The sequence below is a fragment of the Oncorhynchus gorbuscha genome, linkage group LG05, assembly GCF_021184085.1.
Source record: "Oncorhynchus gorbuscha isolate QuinsamMale2020 ecotype Even-year linkage group LG05, OgorEven_v1.0, whole genome shotgun sequence".
In the NCBI taxonomy this organism is placed as follows: domain Eukaryota; kingdom Metazoa; phylum Chordata; class Actinopteri; order Salmoniformes; family Salmonidae; genus Oncorhynchus; species Oncorhynchus gorbuscha.
Window position 1 is genome coordinate 34,883,578 of NC_060177.1, and position 23,051 is coordinate 34,906,628.

Consider the following 23,051-nt stretch of genomic DNA (forward strand, 5'->3'; position numbering starts at 1 on the left):
AGTATTTCCAAACCCATTTATTTTGAGACAAGGTTGTCACCACAAACTATAGTTTTTTATTTTTAATCTACAGAAAATTCTTTCCATACAACAATACAAATTTTTATACTGCTTCCTAGAGTACAATAAATACTTGTATCAGTGACAGAGCATTTAAGAAAATCAAGGTTAAACCTTAAAAAGATAAGAGCAGTTAAGTCTTCACTCCAAGATGAGCCATTTCAGATGTTGAGTGGTTCAAAACCTCGACACAAGCAATAACCTCTGCATGAAGCACTGTCGGTACAGTTGTTTTAAGGACGTTACGTTACTGTAAGATAAATACACCCATCTCAAAATATTAGGTTATATTTACAGAGTGCTCTCGATTGTTAAGGACATCACGAAGCATTAACTTGTATTGTTCCACTATAGTCACGTCATTTCACTACTAGTTAAAGCAAGGATTACATATGCACTCACATGGCCTATTACTGCATGTTAGAGCATAATGTATTGCTAGTTAAAGCAAGGATTACATATGCACTCACATGGCCTATTACTGCATGTTAGAGCATAATGTATTGCTAGTTAAAGGAGATGGATCCATTACTGTGAAGTCAAGGCATAATATACGACTTAAAACAATCAACCCAGTCCTGAAAAGAGAGACATAAATACACACATTTGATTGTCTATTCTTCACACAGTTTCAATCATAATCAACAGTGATTACGGTCAATTCATTCAAATTAAATCTGCAATTTGAGATGTGCAATGTCCCTGCCCTCACCTACAAAGTCATTCATGTAGTTAGGCCTTAAGATTGTTCCCACTGTCCTCACAAAGGATATTGGTTCATCAACTCTGAACACAAAATATGATCACTTTGACAAAGATGGCATCTTTTAAAACATTTGTAAGATGTCCCACAACTAGGAGTGGGTGCACTTCAGTACATATAAAGCATCCGCCATGAGTAGTTCTTCTGAGGGTATCTTTACCATAATCCACATATACATACAGTATCACCAGCAGGGTCAGTGGGATACAGAACACCCGGAATCACAATGTTGTGTAGATGTAAACACACAATACTATTTAGAACAAAAAACACAAAGACCAGAACACATGTCAACATTTCTAAAAGTCCTTCATCCAAGACACATTCAGTACAAACTTGCACATATGAACAGGCTACATCTCCATAAATGTGAATTCAATGTTCCTTGCTCTGTTTGTCTGTACCAAAACAAAAAAATCCAGGAAGTTAAATTGACTGCGAGGGTGTTTTATGAAATAAGATATGTGATTACGCATGCTATATAAGATGAATAAGATCACACATTCAACTGAGATACATTGGTGCGCCATTCTGTGAATGAGTATGCCGTGGACCCAATTATTAAGGCTGCTTTTGACAAATGTGTGTGTTGCCACATTTAAGTTTCAAACAGACAATAGAAAATAAATGATGAGTCAGCCAATACCTGAGATGTGCTATGGACGCTGACCTCGACCAGCACCCGTTTATCAGTATTTCGCTCAATTATCAAACGTACCACCATGTTAGTAACGTACCACTGTGCAATTTGTCTGTCACTCACTAGGTCAGATATACTATAGGTACAACGCCTATACACGTCACATTCATACTCTTTAACCATTTACAAATAGCACCCACACCAACTACATTGCCTTCAAAAGGTATTCACACCTCTTGACCTTTTCCACATTTAGTTGTGTTACAGCCTGAATTTCAATAAATTAGCAAAATAAAAATGTAAAAATATGTTTTCACTTTGTAATTATGGGTTATTGTGTGTAGATGGGTGAGACAAAATCTATTTCATCCATTTTGAATTCAGACTGTAACACAACAAAATGTGGAATAAGTCAAGGGGTGTGAATATTTTCTGAAGAAACTGTAAATCAAAAGTCCTTCAATAAAACAAAATAGTAAAAAACAAATACCTTCAATCTTCCTTCAAACGTCCATGTGGTTCGGTTGTTGTGTATTAGTGAGATACACTGAGGAGGGTTACTTTACATATTCTACAGAGAGAGAGACAACTGAACTGTAATGGCATTGTGGAACTGAACTGTGTTGGGAATGTGTTTCAGGAGTATCGGAGTTCATAAAAACGTAATAACCGGTTGATCCGCCGTAACGAATAGGCCTAAGCTTTTGGTCCTTTTTTTTCAAGTTCACGTTAAAAAAAATATCAATCAATTGAATTTATTAAATTGTTGTTCTCTTTGTGTGTCAGATCTGTAGTGTTAAAAAAATCAATATCTAAACACAGTGCTAACTGTACGTATTGCAAATAAAACAACCACCAAACCCTGTACACTACGTGCTGGTGGCCATAGATACCAAGTCACACAGTCAAGAGCATTTACCAAACACTGGTGCAAGATTTCAAACCACGCTGAATTCAAAACCAGAAAAACACTTCATTCATATCAAATCAATGCTCTTGATGACCGTCGACAGAGGTAGATCTCTGAGCCAGTCTGTTTATTGGTACACTCAGGGGGATAGGGCTCTGGGTCCAGGCCTTGGGGGACTCTCGCCAAGCGAGGCCCACAAGTAAAGAGGCTGCAGTGCTCATCCATGGAGTGGGTACAGTGATTGGTTATGTCACTAGGGGGTAGTCAGAGAGAGGGTATGGTAAGATAGAAGCCCTAAATGTCAGTCTTGGTCTCAGAATGTCAACTCCCATCAGGCCAGGTCAGGCCGTGCCTCCATCTCTCCCCGGGAGGCAGTGCGGGCTCGCATGTACTCACTGGTCTGGACCGCCACTGAGCGCCCATCACCCATACGCCATCTCTTCACCGCCAGGAAGGTGTTCACAGTGTACACACACGTCACCAGGAAGCCAAAGACCTGCACAGGAAGTTACAGAAACATGATTCAACACAACAGAATTTCTGTTACTATGATCTTAAAATAAATGTGGGTTTCCAAGTAGTACAGGAGGAAATGACACCTCCCTCCAGTCCTACCTAATAGTCCCAGTAGTAAATACATCTCAAATAGGGACTACTGTATAATTACAGTAAGACATTTGGCTGATTAAACAGTCACACACAACGTGTCTAATCCCTCTCCAAATCGCAGCCATTTATACAGTCTACGCCCCTAAAGAAATAGACAAGAGTGGGATTCAACAAATACACACCTCCCACGGCTCCCTCCATCCCTCCCCAGCAGGAGAGCCCAGGGCTTTTCACTGGCCCCTTCCAGGCCTGAAAAAAGCCCAGGATGTTTAATAGAAACTTCCTGCTGAGAACATCTGTACCATAAACGACTCAGCACAAATCTACCGGGCACCCGTAGTACACAGTTCTGCTGATCCAGCCTCATGCACAACCACAGGAATCAAGGGACCAGCCGTGTGTGCGAGGGTGTGCATGCTTTCTTATGTGTAAGGAAACAAGTCAGCCTTGCCAGAGATCATGGAGCGAGCGGTGCAAGGAACGAAAGGGAGAGACATCAAAATTAGGCTGAGGGTTACAAAGAGGGTTAATAGTCAAAAGAGAAAGAGACCGAGAGAAAGAGAAAAGGTAGAGCAAAAAGAGAATGAAAAAGAGAGCAAAACGAGAGAGAAACCAATGAGGTATGACCTCTCTCTCTCCCTCTCCAACCAGAGGATTGGGGCTGAACTCCAGAGTAAACGTCCATGTCACAGCTCAGAGCTGACAGGACAGGAATCAGAAATCAGCTCATAACCTCCAGGGAGGGACTGAGTCAGTAAATAGTGTGGATGTGGCAGCAGCAGGGTGGCCAATGGAGCCATGAACATTCACTGTGGCTCTGCTCACACATCATCAAGCTCCCAGCACTTCCCTGAACATGAACACTTTGCACCTGGGCTGGCCAATTACTGCCTGGCCAACTGATCGTCAAACCTCTCACACTGTCAAGCAACTTGATGTAGCAGCAATTCTATTTTGGATTTATTATACCGTAGGTGGGGAGGAAATGCCATATTGACTTGGTGAAATGCAGTTCAGGCTACCTTCCACAGGGAGGCAGCAGTTAACAGGAAATGCAGTATAACATGGACAGACAAAGAAAAGAAAATCAACAGACAGGGGGAACCCACCACTGCTGCGATCTCGGCACCGGACTTGTGGTTGAGAGCAGCCAGGACCACAGAAGCCAGGAAGAAGAAGACGGTGCTGGCTGCAGTGTTGACCAGGTCCTGTGGCGACAGACAGACACAGACCACGCATATTAATTAACAGGTCACGTTTTAGACTGATAGTTACTGTACATACATGCGAGGGGTTAGTACTAGCTTCTCTCGCCATGTCGTGCAGAGACTATGTTGAGTAATGTTTTAGGGTCATGTGATATTAACAACTTTAAAAACCATCCCCACCCATAAAGAACACAAAAAAACAGCAGTGTTTCTCAAAGGAACCTCAGATAACAAGAATAAACAAAAACTCTGTTGGTCACATACGTCGAATACAACAAGTGTAGACTTTACCGTGAAATGCTTACTTACAAGCCCTTAACCAACAGTGTAGACTTTAGTGTGAAATGCTTACTTTACAAGCCCTTAACCAACAGGGCAGTTGAAGAAGAAGAAAATATTTACCAAGTAGACTCAAATAAAAGCAATAATAAAAGCTACCCATCTAGCGGTTAAAACCACACACACATTTTTTTTCACCATGTTTTTGATGTGATAGAAAGTGGTAACTCTGTGGGTGTCCAGCTCTAATGGGAAAGAGTGACAGACGGACGGACGGACGGACGGAGATGAGAAGGGTGGCCACAGGCTTGGTGGAGCGTGGGTCTTTTATTGGGCAGGATGCAGTTCTTATGAACAGGAGACAGGGGGCTTAAAATGGCTTCTGTATACCACCCCTGCCTTGTCACAACACAACTGATTGGCTCAAATGCATTAAGAAGGAAAGAAATTCCACAAATGAACTTTTAACAAGGCAGACATTAATTTGAATGCATTCCAGGTAACTACCTAATGAAGCTGGTTGAGTGAATACCAATAGCGTGCAAAGCTCTCATCAAGGCAAAGGGTGGCTATTTTGAAGAATCTCAAATATAAAATATATTTTGATTTGTTTAACACTTTCTTGGTTACTACATGATTCCATGTGTGTTATTTCATCGTTTTGATGTCTTCACTATTATTCTACAATGTAGAAAATAGTAAAAATAAAGAAAAACCCGGGAATGAGTAGGTGTGTTCACCCTTTTGACTGGTACGGTATTGCTCATGCTGTATTTCAGAATTGTAATATTTAAGTAACATATTAAGATATCATTTTTTGAGTTTCTGTCATATCAAAGCTGCATATTTAGAGTCTCTGTAACCCACATCTTTGTCATACTTGTCAATCCATCAGCAATCACAATGTTTGGAATTGTTTGTGCTGTTCTCTGTTGATAGTAATTGGCACTGAAGCCAATCACCGAAGGTCCTTGTACAAGGACCTGATTATTCACATGAACATAGGACACTGTGTCTCCGTGAGCTTTCAGGATGTGTTGTTCTGGCTGGCTGACAGGTCCTTCAGTGTATGCTTAATAAAATGCCCCAGCATGACTGGGGCAAGGCCCCCCATGTGAATTGTTGTGATGGGAGTCATAACCCACATTGTCTCACATGACACCAACTCTCTCCCACAGACTCACTGGCCAAACCAGACTCAAGACTGAACACTAGCCAAGTGAGAACCTCAAAACCAGAATACTGGCCAGACCAGACTCAAGTCTCCCCGTTTTTCACCAACACACATGTACAACTCAGACCACCAAACCACACATACACTGGAATCAATCAGAGACAAATCAAGCCTGAGTCTCACACTTGGCTTCAGATGTAGGGCAAATCCTCTCTAATGCCTCACTCCCTGTATATGCAGTCTGTGTGCGTGGCAGGTATAGAGAGTGTGTCTGAGTATGATCTGTTCGGCAAAATGTGTGAAGAGAATGCAAATGGGGCTCAGTGGGATGTAAAACTGTGAAAAGTGCTGTTTTTCCTGGGGTTTAATCTGTCTGATGTGTTTCTACAGCGGCGCTAGGCTATCTTGTAGAGCTGGATCTCCCACTGGACACACCACCATCACCAACACAATAGTATCAGCAGAGCATACACTGGTCCAACTGGAGTTACTGGACTGATTTATCAGCGTCAATACTGCCATGCTCCCTCTACTACACACACCAAATCCATTTCACCTTAGATCCATCTCACCCTAGATCCAGCTCACCCCAGATCCAGCTCACCCTAGATCCAGCTCACCCTAGATCGAGCTCACCCTAGATCGAGCTCACCCTAGATTCAGCTCACCCCAGATCCAGCTCACCCTAGATACAGCTCACTTCAGGTCCAGCTCACCCTAGATCCAGCTCACCCCAGATCCAGCTCACTTCAGGTCCAGCTCACCCCAGATCCTACTCACCCTAGACCAGCTCACTTCAGGTCCAGCTCACCCCAGATCCAGCTCACTTCAGGTCCAGCTCACCCCAGCACAATACTCTCTGGGAGAAACCATTCCCACATTCCACATGCACAGCGGCGGTTTGTAAAGCAGTAGCAAAAGATGGGAGCGCCTGCCTTTAAATACCCCAGTCAAACCACTGCCTCTCGCTTTCTCTCTCTGCAGAGTGACACACTTCTCCAACCCCTCCTTCAACCTCAGCCTCGAGGCAGAGAGGCAGGAAGGCCGCTTAGACTTACTGGCTTCTTTGGGAGACGGGGAGATGTCAGCAAGCTCAGCATTTGGCAGAGCAGTCAGGGACTCTCTGGAAGCCAGAAAGTGTGAGTGTGTTAGGAGTGGTCTTTTGATGAGGAGGGCTGTCGAGGCTCTAGTAGAAACATCCCCTTCAAATGGCTCTACCAAATGTTTTCAGCTGCGTGTTTATGCTGATTTAGACAAGGATTAAGGCAACAGGAAGCACGCATATCTAGACAAACTCTCTGAAGTGGGAGTAGACTTCATGGAAGAAAAGTCACCAAAAACACATTGCAGAATACATTCAGTTCAACAAACAGCAGAGACTACTAACACACACACACACACACACACACACACACACACACACACACACACACACACACACACACACACACACACACACACACACACACACACACACACACACACACACACACACACACACACACACACACACACACACACACACACACACACACACACACACAGGACAGCATTGCACACTATTTCAACAGATACCAAGAATCAAGGAATATAAACCATACGGCTACATATTCAAGAGGAATGCACTGTGTCTCATGTTTCACCAGTAGTCAAGCAAAGTAAATCAGTAATATGTTGTTTGTGACTTGCCACAGGTTCATCCATCTAAACAGAAAGCGTCGCTCCACTCAAGCCAATGCACTGCCTGGCTTCCATAAGGAGCTGGCACAGAAGGATCTGTAGTAAAGTGAGAAAGGGAGAACCTGCAAACCAGATCAGCATACAGCATGCTCTCACACTCAGACGGGAGACTCTACTTGGCACATTGTCAAAGATCCAGTCAAGAGGCCACTTCAGGTTCTCCCACAGGCTGCTACTTCACTCGTGCGTGTACTGAGATTTCTGTTCCCAGCCTCCTCATTTCTGAGCAAACACTTTCACTTCCTTCATTAGGCCAGCACTCACCCACGTTGAAAACGAGCAGTGTGTGTGGTCACCCTTCTCTGTGCTGTCTCTCCCTGGCATGGCAGTTGGGCATTTGAAAGTCTTTGTGTGGAGAGACAACAGAGCAAGCCAGCTGAGACAATGCATGGCCGTTGTGGGCAATGCCACAAAAAGAGGTCCAGTCTCTGCCTAGCACAAGACAGACCAACGCCACAACGCCACCCCATCCAGAGACACGGCGTCACACAGATCACCAGGAGGGCAGGGAGAGAAAAAGAACAGCCAACAATGTATCTGAATAATCAAATGACCTCTAACCAAATGTGACGTTTCCAGGAGCCTACACTCACCAACTCTTCATAAAAAGGTTACCTCAGAGAGCTTTATGATGAAGCCCAAGGCTGTGCTCATTTTCTTAGGTGAGGGAACAGCTCCCTTATACTCCCAAGACAGCAATAGAGCATTACCAAACATACCACCGAACACAGGTTTGAGATGACAGGATCAAATAGCACATCATTAGAATGAGATATGGACATATTGAATTATGGAGACACAAAGATGCTGTGTTGACACGGTGCAGTGTTGCCATACTTTTTCGAAGGGTCCAGCATACCCACCATTGACATTTGCTATTTTTTTTAACTCATTTGTCGCCCACATTTTATAGGCAAGTGCACTTTCAGCAAAGTCAGTTTATCCTCGGTTCAACTGATCAACTTTTACTTGATCAACCTTCATGTCAAGTTGCTCTCATACCTATATAATAACACTGTATTTAAACTCGTCCGTATTTAAACCCGTTGTTCTGCCCCTGAACAGGCAGTTAACCCACTGTTCCTAGGCAGTCATTGAAAATAAGAATTTGTTCTTAACTGACTTGCCTAGTTAAATAAAGGCAAAAAAAGAAATGATTGACATCTAAACCAGTAAGAGGATGTGATTGGTCAGTGTGTGTTGGTGGGATACACACCGTCAGGCTCCAGTTGACGTGGGGCACTTTGGTGTGCAGACTGAGGCTGAAGATGAGGAGGAGGACGCCGGTGACTACAAAGGCACTGCAGCTGACAAACTCAAAGAAGTAGACCCCTCCGCAGGGTAGGCACAGCATGATGGTCTCTATGCAGATGAAGGCTATGAGGGCCAAGGCCTGCGGAGAGGGAGGAGGAAGAGGGACAGGTCAAGGACAGCCTTCAAATAAACTATAAACATACAGTCCTACAGTAGAGTGGGTAGAGGGTGTGTCGTTATGATACTACCCACATCAACCCATACAAATCCATTCAAACAGAAGGAGAGCCAACGTTCAGGAAGGCTTTCTGTTTTTATGTTGTTAATTCATAACGTGAGGCATACCATTTAGTCATGATAACTACACTGCTCAAAAGAATAAAGGGAACACTAAAATAACACATCCTAGATCTGAATGAATGAAATATTCCTATTAAATACTTTTTTCTTTACATAGTTGAATGTGCTGACAACAAAATCACACAAAAATTATCAATGTAAATCAAATTTATCAACCCATGGAGGTCTGGATTTGGAGTCACACTCAAAATTAAAGTGGAAAACCACACTACAGGCTGATCCAACGTTGATGTAAAGTCCTTAAAACAAGTCAAAATGAGGCTCAGTAGTGTGTGTGGCCTCCACGTGCCTGTATGACCTCCCTACAACGCCTGGGCATGCTCCTGATGAGGTGGCGGATGGTCTACTGAGGGTTCTCCTCCCAGACCTGGACTAAAGCATCTGCCAACTCCTGGACAGTCTGTGGTGCAACGTGGCGTTGGTGGAGCGAGACATGATGTCCCAGATGTGCTCAATTGGATTCAGGTCTGGGGAACAGACGGGCCAGTCCATAGCATCAATGCCTTCCTCTTGCAGGAACTGCTGACACACTCCAGCTACATGAGATCTAGCATTGTCTTGCATTAGGAGGAACCCAGGGCCAACCGTACCAGCATATGGTCTCACAAGGGGTCTGAGGATCTCATCTCGGTACCTAATTGGCAGTCAGGCTACCTCTGGCGAGCACATGGAGGGCTGTGCGGCCCCCCAAAGAAATGCCACCCCACACCATGACTGACCCAACGCCAAACCGGTCATGCTGGAGGATGTTGCAGGCAGCAGAACGTTCTCCACGAAGTCTCCAGACTCTGTCACGTCTGTCACATGTGCTCAGTGTGAACCTGCTTTCATCTGTGAAGAGCACAGGGCGCCAGTGGCGAATTTGCCAATCTTAGTGTTCTCTAGCAAATGCCAAACGTCCTGCACGGTGATGGGCTGTAAGCTCAACCCCCACCTGTGGATGTCGGGCCCTCATACCACCCTCATGGAGTCTGTTTCTGACCGTTTGAGCAGACACATGCACATTTGTGGCCTGCTGGAGGTCATTTTGCAGGGCTCTGGCAGTGCTCCTCCTGCTCCTCCTTGCACAAAGGCGAAGGTAGCAGTCCTGCTGCTGGGTTGTTGCCCTCCTACAGCCTCCTCCACGTCTCCTGATGTACTGGCCTGTCTCCTGGTAGCGCCTCCATGCTCTGGACACTACGCTGACAGACACAGCAAACCTTCTTGCCACAGCTCGCATTGATGTTCCATCCTGGATGAGCTGCACTACCTGAGCCACTTGTGTGGGTTGTAGACTCCGTCTCATGCTACCACTAGAGTGAAAGCACCGCCAGCATTCAAAAGTGACCAAAACATCAGCCAGGAAGCATAGGAACTGAGAAGTGGTCTGTGGTCACCACCTGCAGAACCACTCCTTTATTGGGGGTGTCTTGCTAATTGCCTATAATTTCCACCTGTTGTCTATTCCATTTGCACAACAGCATGTGAAATGTATTGTCAATCAGTGTTGCTTCCTAAGTGGAGAGTCTGATTTCACAGAAGTGTGATTGACTTGGAGTTACATTGTGTTGTTCTAAGTGCTCTAAGAGCAGTGTATATATCAACTAGTGACACTAACCACGTTTCTTTCACCGTACACCAACGTTTCAATAACTTTGATGAGACTGGGGTGACTGGTGCTGATGGAGTGGCATTGCCTTGGGAAGTGAGTGAGAGGAGCCCACAACCTCATTGTGAACAGTTAACTGATATATTTTCCCTCCTCCACCACAGTGATGGGGGAGAAATCGGAGGTTAATGTGTTATTTAAGGATTTCCGTTGCAATCAGCCCGGCTCTCCACAAACCTCAGACCAGCAGATTACAGGTTGGTCCGCGTGAGCCTGAGGGAGACAGAACCACCGCCATCACCACGCATACATATTCCGGGCTTTGTCCCATCTGGGCCGGGCTCAGACCAGATCTAGTTGCCTGACAGATCTAAATAAAGAATCTGTTCTTCTGGAATAATGGGCCCAGTCCAGCTTGTATCATCAAAAATGTATGAGCTCTGTGACAGGAAGTCGGAGAATTACAGGCATGCTAATGCACACACTTAGCATTAGCACCCTTGCCATGTATACATTCACACCACCTTGAAAAAGCTCAAAGGTGGCTAATGGACCATTCCCTAGTCACATCACTCAGTGCCTGAGGAAGAGAGAAAGAGAGAAAGAGAGGGAGATACAACTATTTTGGTATCATCATCAAAAGTGACATCACACTCTTATGTATGCGCTCGTGCACACACACACACAGAATCTCTTTCCTTTCTTTCTCTCTCTTCTCTCACCACATTTCAAAAAGCCTGTTCCTAAGGGGAGCCTTCAGGTGTCTTATGCAGATGCTTGGTTTCACAGCTTTGACAGGGAAGTCACATGACTTCATGACAGTCTACGGCTCCCCTCATGGACTTGGGACAGCCAAGCGTCTGAGGATCTGCTTACGGCCAGAACTGTCACGGCCGTTAAAAGAAGAGGACCAAGGTGCGGCGTGGTGAGCGTACATTTCTCTTTTTATTTGGAAAAAAAGACACTGAACAAAACAATACACTACAAAAACAAAAAGTGAAGCTAAATGCTATGAGCCATAAACAAAAGTCGTCTTCCCACAAAGAAAGGTGGGAAAAGGGCTACCTAAGTATGGTTCTCAATCAGAGACAACGATAGACAGCTGTCCCTGATTGAGAACCCTACCCGGCCAAAACATAGAAATACAAATAATAGAACATAGAATACTCACCCCAAATCACACCCTGACCAACCCAAATAGAGACATAAAAAGGATCTCTAAGGTCAGGGCGTGACAAGAACTCTAAAAGTACCAATACCAAGTCTGAGATTTAACCTAAAGAATCCATCCCTAAAAAACCTTGTCAAGAAGCCATGAGACACCCAGATTTGCACACACATACACTTCATGATGTTTCTATAATGTATGACCTGCTCAGATTTCTTGTCTGTTTTCCATGCTCTTTTGAAATGCAGATTGAGCCAGAACTCTCTGTGAAGAGCCGTCTCCTGTTTTGTACTGGTTAAATGGAAAGGGTGATTGACAGACAACGATTTCCATGGCAACAGTGGGACTTGAATATGTAGATTCACCTCCCTTTTTAGCCGTGATATTATCTTTAGACAGAGAAAAACATCTCACCTTTGTACAATTATCTGTAATGGCGTTGGAGACAATATGAATCCTATGATTTATGTGTAAAGAATTACCATAATTATGAAGTTGGACAAAAGACCAATCCATCTGTAATATTAAAAATGTTCATGAAAACAAAACACATTTTCTATAAAATATGTTGGCGCAGTGTCAAGGCCCAATCCATCCTGTCTTTTTCTGGGTCAAACACACTGCTGATCAGAAGCCACTCTTTCCTCTCCATCCAAGTCATATATTATCCTGAAGAACAAGTTTGTGATATCGTGAGGATGAGTTAATCATCCATCTGACAACGACAGTTTTCTATAGAACAGAGCAATATTGTCAACGTCAGAATTTGCTGCAAAACTGGCATCTTCGTTGCCTAAGAAGACAACGGACATGATAAGTGCAAGGAGCAAACCAACCAGCATATTGGACCAGATCCTGATGGGAGCAGCAGGGAGGCAGCTGGTCGTGTTCCTTCTGACCTTTCCTCACCTATTTTCCCAAGCCCCGGGCTGTTTCTTAAACCTGTTTCTTAGCCCGGTTAATGAACAGAACAGGGGACTGCAACAGGGCTTCTCATCACAACACTCCTCTGTTTCTGACACATAGAGTTGTTGAGGCAGGAGAGTGCTTAGGCTACACTCCTGACAGGTTCTCTGGCTAACCACCCTTCACACGTTACACATCTGCTGCAATTACAGCCTTGTACAGGAATTACAGCCTTGCGAAGGGCCAAACACTCAATCTCACGCAGACACACAAGCATGCACACAGTCATGTGCATACAAACATATTATTATTTCAGAGCGGCAAATCTTTTTCAAGGCCACACTTGCAGTAGGTACCTCTGCGAGGAATTCATTCGGGCCCATGTCTTTCTCTGTGGCAGCCAACTGAAACCGCATCAGAGCTGTGTTTGCCTGGGTGCACACAGTGTGACATTTACAACATGGACGTGTCCAGACTGGGGGTGGAGGGTGGATGCAGTGGATGAAGTCATCGCCGAGTCGTGATAAAAGCAGCCCTTCCCTGGCCCAGTGTGGAGCAGGTGTCAGACAGGGAGGGGGGAGGGGATGGGGTAACTATGCATGCTGGGTAAGTGTGTAACTAATGATTATATGTCAACCCCACCCACCCTTTTCCAAAACCTCCCATTGTTCATCTCTGGGATTAGTTACATTGTGAGTTGCTTGCAATGGCCACTTGGGAGTCAGATCCCAGTCTTGTTCACCATCTGTTGTGGCCAGAAAAGGAACGGAGGTAGGCATCACAACACAGACTGCACTCCAACGACCTTTGATTGGTGGTGTCCTGTGCATTTCGTTCCTGGCCTAAATGGCTCATGGAAATCTGTGCAACAATAACCGTTTGTCTCCTGTTTCTTGAACCCAGAGATGTCTGTAGAGCCAGAAACTCCGCCTATCATGTGTGTTTGTTAAGGACCAGTCTGAGAGAAACACTAGAACAGAACACACAGTCTCTCCAGAATGGGAATTGCTAGCGGACACGGAGCAGCATCTGGTAAATTCATTTAGCGCCATACACAGCCTGCAAAAAGGCCCTTCAATAATATTTAACTTTCCCTTGTTAAATCACCACAATAAAATATCTATTGACACAATTGAATAGCTATGTAACAACTTAATCCAAACGGCAACACTCTACAAAAGAGATGAAAAGGGAGTTTTATTTTGGTATTATAAAGGCCACAGTGTAAATTATATTAGAAACAGTACAAAAAGGAGGGACTGTCAAAATCTGATTGGTAAGAGCTGATTGGGTTAGAGCTGACTGGGTAAGAGCTGATTGGGTTACATGACTTGAGCTCTGTGGAAATGCTTAGAGGAGATGAGATCCACAAAAAGCCTGTTGTCACAAGACTTTTCACACCCGTGTAAATTTTCCTCCTAGACTGACGCAAAGAAAGGTTCTATGAAAGTGATAGCGCCAGTATCCCGGTACTACTGCTTCTCCCAATAACACCAAGTCAACCTCAGGCCTTCAGAGTGTTTATGTTACAACAACCTCTACGGGACCAGAGACCAAGAGGGTGTGGCTATAGGAACAGTTCCCATAGTAAAGTCCTTAGGAGAGGTAAACATGCTGACGGGAGGAGGGTTTCACCTCAACTTAACTAATGTGAAATATACTATATACACAACCCTCCTGATTGGACCAGCAAGGTTAGCACCGAACATTCCTCTTCACTAGCCCATAAAAGTATGCCTTTTGATTTATAGCTGAAATCGTACGTGATTTTACGTAACTGAATAGCCTATTAAGGGAAGGATAACTTTTCGCCATCAAGTCCATTATCACGAGTTGAATTTAGTTCAACAATATCAAATCATCAACTCTGCGGTAACGCGGATTGAACTGGGATGATCCATTAACATCGAGAGAGCTCTTGTTCTGGGGAAAAACTGGGCACATTTGCAGATGAATTACAACGAGCGGTGTTCTGGGGGATTAAATAGTAAAACACAAGGCCTGAGCAGTTCCCCTGTGAGGCCCTTCAAGGCAGTCAATCATTGTCCAGTGGCAGTGGCATACATACACTCCAAGGTCAACTGACAGTCAAACCCGAGCCCGAAACATGGGAGCTCTGCTATCGTAAAACTATTATGGTCAACCTTGAGCATATTTCCCCATCGAGCTGCCGTGAGTAAATGTAAGGAATGTGTTATCAACTCCTCTGTACTATCGTTCAAATGAAACCCCCTTACATAGGAAGCATAGCATGGCTGGGCAAATCAAATCAAATTGTATTTGTCACATGTGCCGAATACAACAGGTGTAGTAAACCTTACAGTGAAATGCTTACTGACAAGCCCTTAACCAACAATGGAGTTTCAAGAAAATACCTAAAAAGGTAAGAGATAAGAATAACAAATAATTAAAGAGCAGCAGTAAATAACAATAGCGGGGCTATATACAGGGGGTACCGGTACAGAGTCAATGTGTCAATGTGCGGGGGGCACCGGTGTCGAGGTAATTATGTACATGTACAGTGGAGAGAACAAGTATTTGATACACTGCCGATTTTGCAGGTTTTCCTACTTACAAAGCATGTAGAGGTCTGTCATTTTTATCATAGGTACACTTCAACTGTGAGAGACGGAATCTAAAACAAAGATGCAGAAAATCACATTGTATGATTTTTAAGTAATTCATTTGCATTTTATTGCATGATATAAGTATTTGATCACCTACCAACCAGTAAGAATTCCGGCTCTCACAGACCTGTTCGTTTTTCTTTAAGAAGCCCTCCTGTTCTCTACTCATTACCTGTATTTGAAGTGTTGAAGTGTACCTATGATAAAAATGACAGACCTCTATATGCTTTGTAAGTAGGAAAACCTGCAAAATCAGCAGTGTATCAAATACTTGTTCTCCCCACTGTAGGTAGCAGCAGCGTGGGGTAGCCATTTGTGGGTAGCCATTTGATTAGATGTTTAGGAGTCTTATGGCTTGGGGGTAGAAGCTGTTTAGAAGCCACTTGGACCTAGACCTGGCCCACCGGTACCGCTTGCCGTGCGGAAGCAGAGAGAACAGTCTATGACTAAGGTGGCTGGAGTCTTTGACTATTTTTAGGGTCTTCCTCTGACACCGCCTGGTATAGAGGTCCTGGATGGCAGGAAGCTTGGCCCTAGCGATGTACTAGGCTGTACGCACTACCCTCTGTAGTGCCTTGCGGTCTTAGGCCGAGTAGTTGCCATACCAGGCAGTGATGCAACCTGTCAGGATGCGCTCGATGGTGCAGCTGTAAAATCTTTTGCGAATCTGAGGAACCATGTCAAATCTTTTCAGTCTCCTGAGGGGGAATAGGTTATGTCATGCCCTCTTCACGACTGTCTTGGTGTGCTTAGACCATGTTAGTTTGTTGGTGATGTCGACGCCAAGTAACTTGAAGCTAGGGCTGTGTAATATGGCCTAAAAGTAATATCTCCATTTTTTTCAGCGATTTGGACAATTCATGATATATATCGATTTTTTTGTTTTTCTCTAAACAAATTGAATAAGGCCAAGACATTTTATTCAAATAACAAAATATACAAGGACTCAAGGCCTATTTGTGCAATACAAATTAAGTCTATTCTATTGTTTAGGCATGTTTGACCAATAGCTGTTTGAACATGTAATTTACATAATAATTTTGATTGAAAATGTATTAATTTAGTTCATTTGTTATCATTAAAACAGCCTGTGGATGTTTGCTATTTGATTGGCAGAATGACTACTAACACAGCCTACAGCTAGCCTGAACATAACTTTTTGAATGCACTTGAATTATCCAATGTCACACTTACCGATGGAGCGGTGAAACCTGTGCCCAAAGCACTGCAGGCGGGTCCAGTTGTTCAAGAGCAATGCTTTTATCAGGTTACTCCTGTTGTCAGCTGTCATGCACACCTGTCGGTCTTCACTCATCTTCCACAATGCCAAAGAGTCTTTGAAACCCTGGGATATTACTTCACCCATATGATCATCGGGGAAGTAAGATGTCAGGAGGCAGACATTTAGCAATTTCCAGTCTTCATTTATGTAGTGGACTGTCAAACTTAGGTATGGCTCTGATGTTCTGCTTGACCCTAGATTGGCTGTGGTGGAAAAATATGAAACACTAGCAAGGTTCTCTACCACTCTTTCGCGGGTAGCAAGTGTATAATCGTGGCAGGGCTTCTTCTGTGAAATACTTGCAGCTTGGCAGCTGATATTTGTGGTCAACTGTACCTAGCAGCTTTTTTAAGCCTGGCTATGTAATAGGTCACTGCATCCGTTACCTCCTTCCACCTCAAACTTTTCTTGTCATAAGGGATTACGTTTGAAAAAGATGCGACTATGGTAGTTTGTCTTTTAGCAGACGTTTTGGGAATCGGGCGACTGGAATTGGCATTGCGTAGTCTCACGTATTCCTCCCATTCCACCGTGTGTTTCAGTTGCAGGTGATGGGAGAGGTTGGTTGTGCTGCTGCTTTTCGTTGCAATTGTCTTTTGACACCTTTTGCACAGAACATTTGTTTGCTTAACATAAGACCTCTTAAACCCGAACGAACCACTTCCATATTACTGAAAAAACATTGCTGACCTTTTTGGGGATGATTTCATCCTCATGATCCTGAGCTGGCTTCCTCACTTTCCATTTTGGTGGAACTCTTACCGGCGCTACACTTCTCCGGCGTGGTTACAATTTGTGACAGGCTGTCTAGGGTTGTGATTGGTGGATAACCTCAATTCTTTGCGATAGACATTTTCCATATCGCGCTAAAACATAAACTTGAATATATATTTAAAAAACACTTGATATATCGCCCTGCCCTACTTGAATCTCTCAACCTGCTCCACAACAGCCCTGTCGATAAGAATGGAGGCATGCTCAGTCCTCCTTTTCCTGTAGTCCACAATCATCTCTTTTGTCTTGATCATGTTGAGGGAGAGGTTGTTGTCCTTGCACCACATGGTCAGGTCTCTGACCCCCTCCCTATAGGCTGTCTCATCGTTGTCTGTGATCAGGCCTACCACTGCTGTGTCATCAGCTTACTTAATGATGGTGTTGGGAGTCATGCCTGGCCGTGCAGTCATGAGTGAACAGGGACTGAGCACACACCCCTGAGGGGCCCCCATGTTGAGGATCAACGGGGCTGTGTTGTTACCTAACCATACCACCTGGGGCAGCCCGTCAGGAAGTCCAGGATCCAGTTGCAGAGGGTGGTGTTTAGTCCCAGGGTCCTTAGATTAGTGATGAGCTTTGAGGGCACGATGGTGTTGAATGCTGAGTTGTAGTCACTGAATAGCATTCTCACATAGGTGTTCCTTTTGTCCAGGTGGGAAAGGGCAGTGTGGAGTGCAATAGAGATTGCATCATTTGTGGATCTGTTGATGCGGTATGCAAATTGGAGTGGGTCTAGGGTTTCTGGGATAATGGTGTTGATGTGAGCCATGACCAGCCTTTCAAAGCATTTCATCGGTATGGCCGATTAATTAGGGCCGATTTCTAGTTTTCATAACAATCGGTACTCTGCATTTCTGAACACCGATCACGGCCGATTACATTGCACTCCACGAGGAGACTGCATGGCAGACTACCTATTATGCAAGTGCAGCAAGGAGCCAAGGTAAGGTGCTAGTTGCATTAAACGTATCTTATAAAAACAATCATTCTTAACATAATCACTAGTTAACTACACATGGTTGATGATATTAATAGTTTATCTAGCTTGTCCTGCGTTGCATATAATCGATGCGGTGCCAGTTAATTTATCATTGAATCATAGCCTACTTCACCAAACGATTATTTAACAAGAGCATTCGTGAAAAAAACACTCTCCTTGCACCAATGTGTATCTAACCATAAACATCAACACCTTTCCTAAAATCAATACATAAGTATATATTTTTAAACCTGCATATTTAATTAATATTGCCTGCTAACATGAATTTCTTTTAACTAGGGAAATTGTGTCACTTCTCTTGCGTTATGTGCAACAGCGTCAGGCTATATGCAGCAGTTTGGGCCGCCTGGCTCGTTGCGAACTGTGTGAAGACCAACTTCGCCAAACGGGGGGTGACTTAACAAAGCGTATTTGCGAAAAAAGCACAATCGTTGCACGACTGTACCTAACCATAAGCATCAATGCCTTTCTTAAAATCAATACACAGATGTATATCTTTTTTTAAACCTGCATATTTAGTTAAAATAAATCCAGGTTAGCAGGCAATATTAAACTAGGGAAATTGTGTCACTTCTCTTGGGTATATGCAACAGTTTGGGCCGCCTGGCTCGTTGCGAACTAATTTGCCAGAATTTTTCGTAATTATGACATAACATTGAAGGTTGTGCTAAGTAACAGGAATATTTAGACATATGAATGCCACCCGTTAGATAAAATATGGAACAGTTCCGTATTTCACTGAAAGAATAAACGTTTTGGTTTCTAAATATAGTTTCCGGATATCAGAGGTTAGCTTTTTTACATGGCACATATTGCACTTTTACTTTCTTTTCCAACACTTTGTTTTCACATTATTTAAACCAAATTGAACATGTTTCATTATGTATTTGAGGCTAAATTGATTTTATTGATGTATTATATTAAGTTAAAATAAAAGTGTTCATTCAGTATTGTTGTAATGGTCATTATGACAAATAAATAAATACATTTTAAAAATCGTCTGATTAATAGGTGTCGGCTTTTTTTGGTCCTCTTAATCGGTATCTGTGTTGTAAAATCATAATCGGTCGACCTCTACTACAGATGTGAGTGCTGCGGGTCGTTAGCCATTTAGGCAGGTTACCCTAGTGTTCCTGGGCACAGGGACTATGATGTTCTGCTTGAAACATGTTGTTATTACAGCATCACACTGGGAGAGGTTGAAAATGTCAGTGAAGACACTTGCCAGTTGGTCAGCGCATTCACGGTGTACACGTCCTGGTAATCCATCTGGCCCAGCGGCCTTGTGAATGTTGACCAGTTTAAAGGTCTTACTCACATCGGCTACGGATAGAGTGATCACGCAGTCGTCCGGAACAGCTGGTACTCTCACGCATGTTTCAGTATAACTTGCTTCGAAACAAGCATAGAAGTTATTTAGCTCGTCTGGAAGGCAGCTCTCGGCTGTGAAAGCTAGACTAATAAGGTAATACAGTGACTAGGTCCATGAAGCCAATAGGTCTTAGATGGCAGACATGGTGATGGTGAGATAAGGTGAGATAATGACATTCAGACATCCTGCCCAGTGCAGGTATTACATTAGACTTGCATGAATAGGAAAGACTTGTCACATTCACACATGTAAAAAAAAAAAAAAAAAAAATTTAACAAGGTAAGTCAGTTGAGAACAAATTGTTGTTTACAATGACGGCCTAGGAATAGTGGGCTAACTGCCTTGTTCAGGGGCATAACGACAGATTTTTACCTTGTCAGCTAGGGGATTCGATCTAGCAACCTTTTGGTTACTGGCCCAACGCTCTAACCACTAGGCTACCTGCCGTAATGTCACTGGGAGTTGTGCTGTCTCCACTGCACATTTACATTTGCCCTGGGTAACGGTGGTGAAAGACATGACTTCCTGTTTGACCTCAGTGTTTTGTTTGTTTTTATGTAACCTCTAGTTGGTCAGCTTTCTCCAACTACGACATTGTAATTACATGCTTATTTTTGTCAGTATCATCTGACCCAAGAAGACATCCACCTCGGCACAGAGAGTTGCTCTCAGCACAGACTTTACACGCAGGCTACAGATGTCTTTCTTTCTCTCCCCCTGTTCTCCTTGTCAGACTGGTACTGTGCCTTTTCTGGCTTTGAATCTGGTGAATCCTCTGAACATCAAAACTCTTCGTACAATGAGTTCACTTAAAGAGTCTGTGTTGACCACTGTACAGCAGAATAGACGCCAAATTATGTTCTATAACCGCTAATGAAGCAATATTCGAACATGGCATCTTCTGAGTAGGCGGCTTAGGTTGTTACCCTTATGCACTTAATTATTCCCTTGGTTCCACTGGTTTCCCCAGTGCTTCATCTGTAGGCTATGTGAGAGCACCATCTCCGACTGAGCAGTTTGGCACCAATAGATGGGACAAAACTCTGGCTGAGACGTTTCCTCTGCGGCTGAATTATCATAGCTTTGGGAGGCATCTTCTCCCCACCTAGACATCTGGTTTTAGGTGTACTGGCACAAACCCCACATTGAACTATTCTGTTTCCCCTTCCTGTAAACTGCTTAGAGAAATGTTGCTGATTTCATGAAAATAAACAATAGTCATACAATTGTTATAAGTGGTTGATATGGAATTCTTTCTAGTAGAGGAATTTGTCATTATTTGGGCTACTTCCATTGTAATATTATGTACTGACTTCATGTGTATATCTACCTCAAATACCTCGTACGCTGATATGGTAATGTTAGTCCCTCTATATTGCGCCTTTCATGTGTATTTTATTTTTACACTCTGTATTGTTGGGAAGGGCTCGGCCGCAAGCATTTCACGGTAAAGTCTTAAACCAGTTGTATTCGGCACGTGAGACAAATTTGGATTTGAAAACATGTGAAAGTGTAGCATAGTGGACTGTGGGTGAGCCACATGCAAACTGGGTTACTATTATGTCACTGTGCCTAAAGAACCAGGCCATCTCTCAAAAACAGACAAGCACAGGCTACACGCATACAAATGCAAACACAGTAGGTTACAACGCACATCGTTCAATTAAGTTTTTATATGCACATATTTAACACTTCAGTCGCCCAGTCATGCAGTCTGTTGAATGATTTGACTTAATTATTTAACTTACCACTTCAACGGCCTTTAATATGCCAAAGTGTGACTTCAGGTACTCAAAGTCACACCTAATGCCACCCAAAACATTCCTTGAGTGTACGGGCTCGGTGGTGGGCTGGTATGGGCTACTTGCTCCCGAGATCATGGAAGTGTTGGAGGCCTCGCCATGAAACCCCTCCGCCTCCTCACTGTTCCTCATGATTTCACTGTACGCTCCTACACGCACCGGAACTTTTAGTAGAGTAGCACAGTGGATTTACTCACCGTTTTGCTTTGAAAACAAAAAAACACTTTATGCAATACGCGAAAGGGAAAAAATTAAAACAGCTCACTTTTGATGCGACGATCGCACAAGCTACTTTGTTGTGGCGAACATTTTTTAAAAGGGGTAACAAATGCTTATTCCGCGAATATTCCTCGATGATCAAATGCTGCTTCCATAAAGAATGTGATACAAATTGCCTTACAGTTGCGCACTAGTGTAAGGGACGATTCTGGTTGGTTCTTGCACGCACCGAAAACACCTATTCATGGAGTTGGAGAAACAGGCGAGCTACATTCCGCTCCTTTGTGATAGTTATGTAAATAACAAAAATCCATCATGGCCAGAATAAACGAGACATGCCGTTTTTACACCATGGCGTTTGTAGCCAAAAGTTCTGAGCTGAAATACAAATTATGTTACGGTTGCTGTAAATGTAAAGTCTTCGCCCAAAAAAACGGCACATTCCTGTTTGCACACGCTTTAAAACGTATTTAAATGCGCGAAGACGCCCATCGGATATAGTAACTTCTGGTAGTTTAGGGCCCGGGGGCAGTCTTTACTATCACCGTGGATCTAATTGTAATAGTGAAGTGCTTTCCCGATGTGTGTATCATCGTTCGGCGATAGATACTGCGTAGGTTTGCCCATGCCATGCAGGGCGCGGAGTGGTGGTCTATGATCGTGACGTGCAGGTGTACACTGATGACGCTTTGGCAGGTAGGCCCCATCATCTCTATGGCTAGACCTACTGTATAGTGTTTGCAATAGTAGCCCGATTACTGTAACATATTACAGTATTCTGTTCATCCACTATGCAGTGGTCGTTTGGAGTGGACAATAGATACCACTAGGCTACAAATCTCCAAAACAGGCCAATCAACATACATGATACAGAACAGGCAAAACAAATATGCTCCGACTTGAAAAGGAGTACCGGTAGTCATAAAACAACCATTGGCTACATTACTTACTCTTACTCTGACCATCAAAGTAAGTAATGTCTACTAAAAGTGATGACAGACATTTAAAAATAAAACAAATAAAGACTGATCACTATCATCTGTTCAGCGCCAACGTTTACTTTGGGTGGGTTTGGATGTAGGGCAAGAACAAAAGAATTGCACTTAAATGTCCTACTGTATGAAAATACACTGCACTGCCATCTCATGGTCAAGGTCAATTTGAAAACCTAAGTACTACAGAGTACGGACCCTGAAAATCACTTGTTAACATGGGACAAGTTAGCAGGGTGATACTTTTATTGTACTTCCACTTACAGTCCATTCACTTGCTACTCAGTCACAACCAGTAGGTTGAGGGGTTCGATAAAATGACTA

At 43.6% G+C, this 23,051-nt stretch overlaps 1 protein-coding gene across 1 annotated transcript; it reads right to left on the reverse strand.

Annotated features, from left to right (window-relative positions):
* LOC124035867 (CKLF-like MARVEL transmembrane domain-containing protein 4) lies at positions 1–22,364 on the reverse strand. Its single transcript, XM_046349672.1, has 4 exons — positions 21,463–22,364; positions 8,600–8,776; positions 4,092–4,190; positions 1–2,869 (listed from the first exon to the last, which is right to left on the reverse strand). Exons 1-4 carry the CDS (start codon positions 21,646–21,648, stop codon positions 2,705–2,707), a joined length of 627 nt encoding a protein of 208 aa, XP_046205628.1. The 5' UTR covers positions 21,649–22,364; the 3' UTR covers positions 1–2,704.
* Positions 22,365–23,051: the final 687 nt, after the last annotated feature.

Coding starts and splice junctions, on each gene's coding strand:
- LOC124035867 (XM_046349672.1), bottom strand. CDS start 21,648: ATGAGGAACAGTGAGGAGGCGGAGGGGTTTCATGGCGAGGCCTCCAAC. Junction 4,191..8,599: donor ACGTCAACTGGAGCCTGACG/GTGTGTATCCCA, acceptor CTGTCGCCACAG/GACCTGGTCAACACTGCAGC. Junction 2,870..4,091: donor GTGCCGAGATCGCAGCAGTG/GTGGGTTCCCCC, acceptor CTTCCTGTGCAG/GTCTTTGGCTTCCTGGTGAC.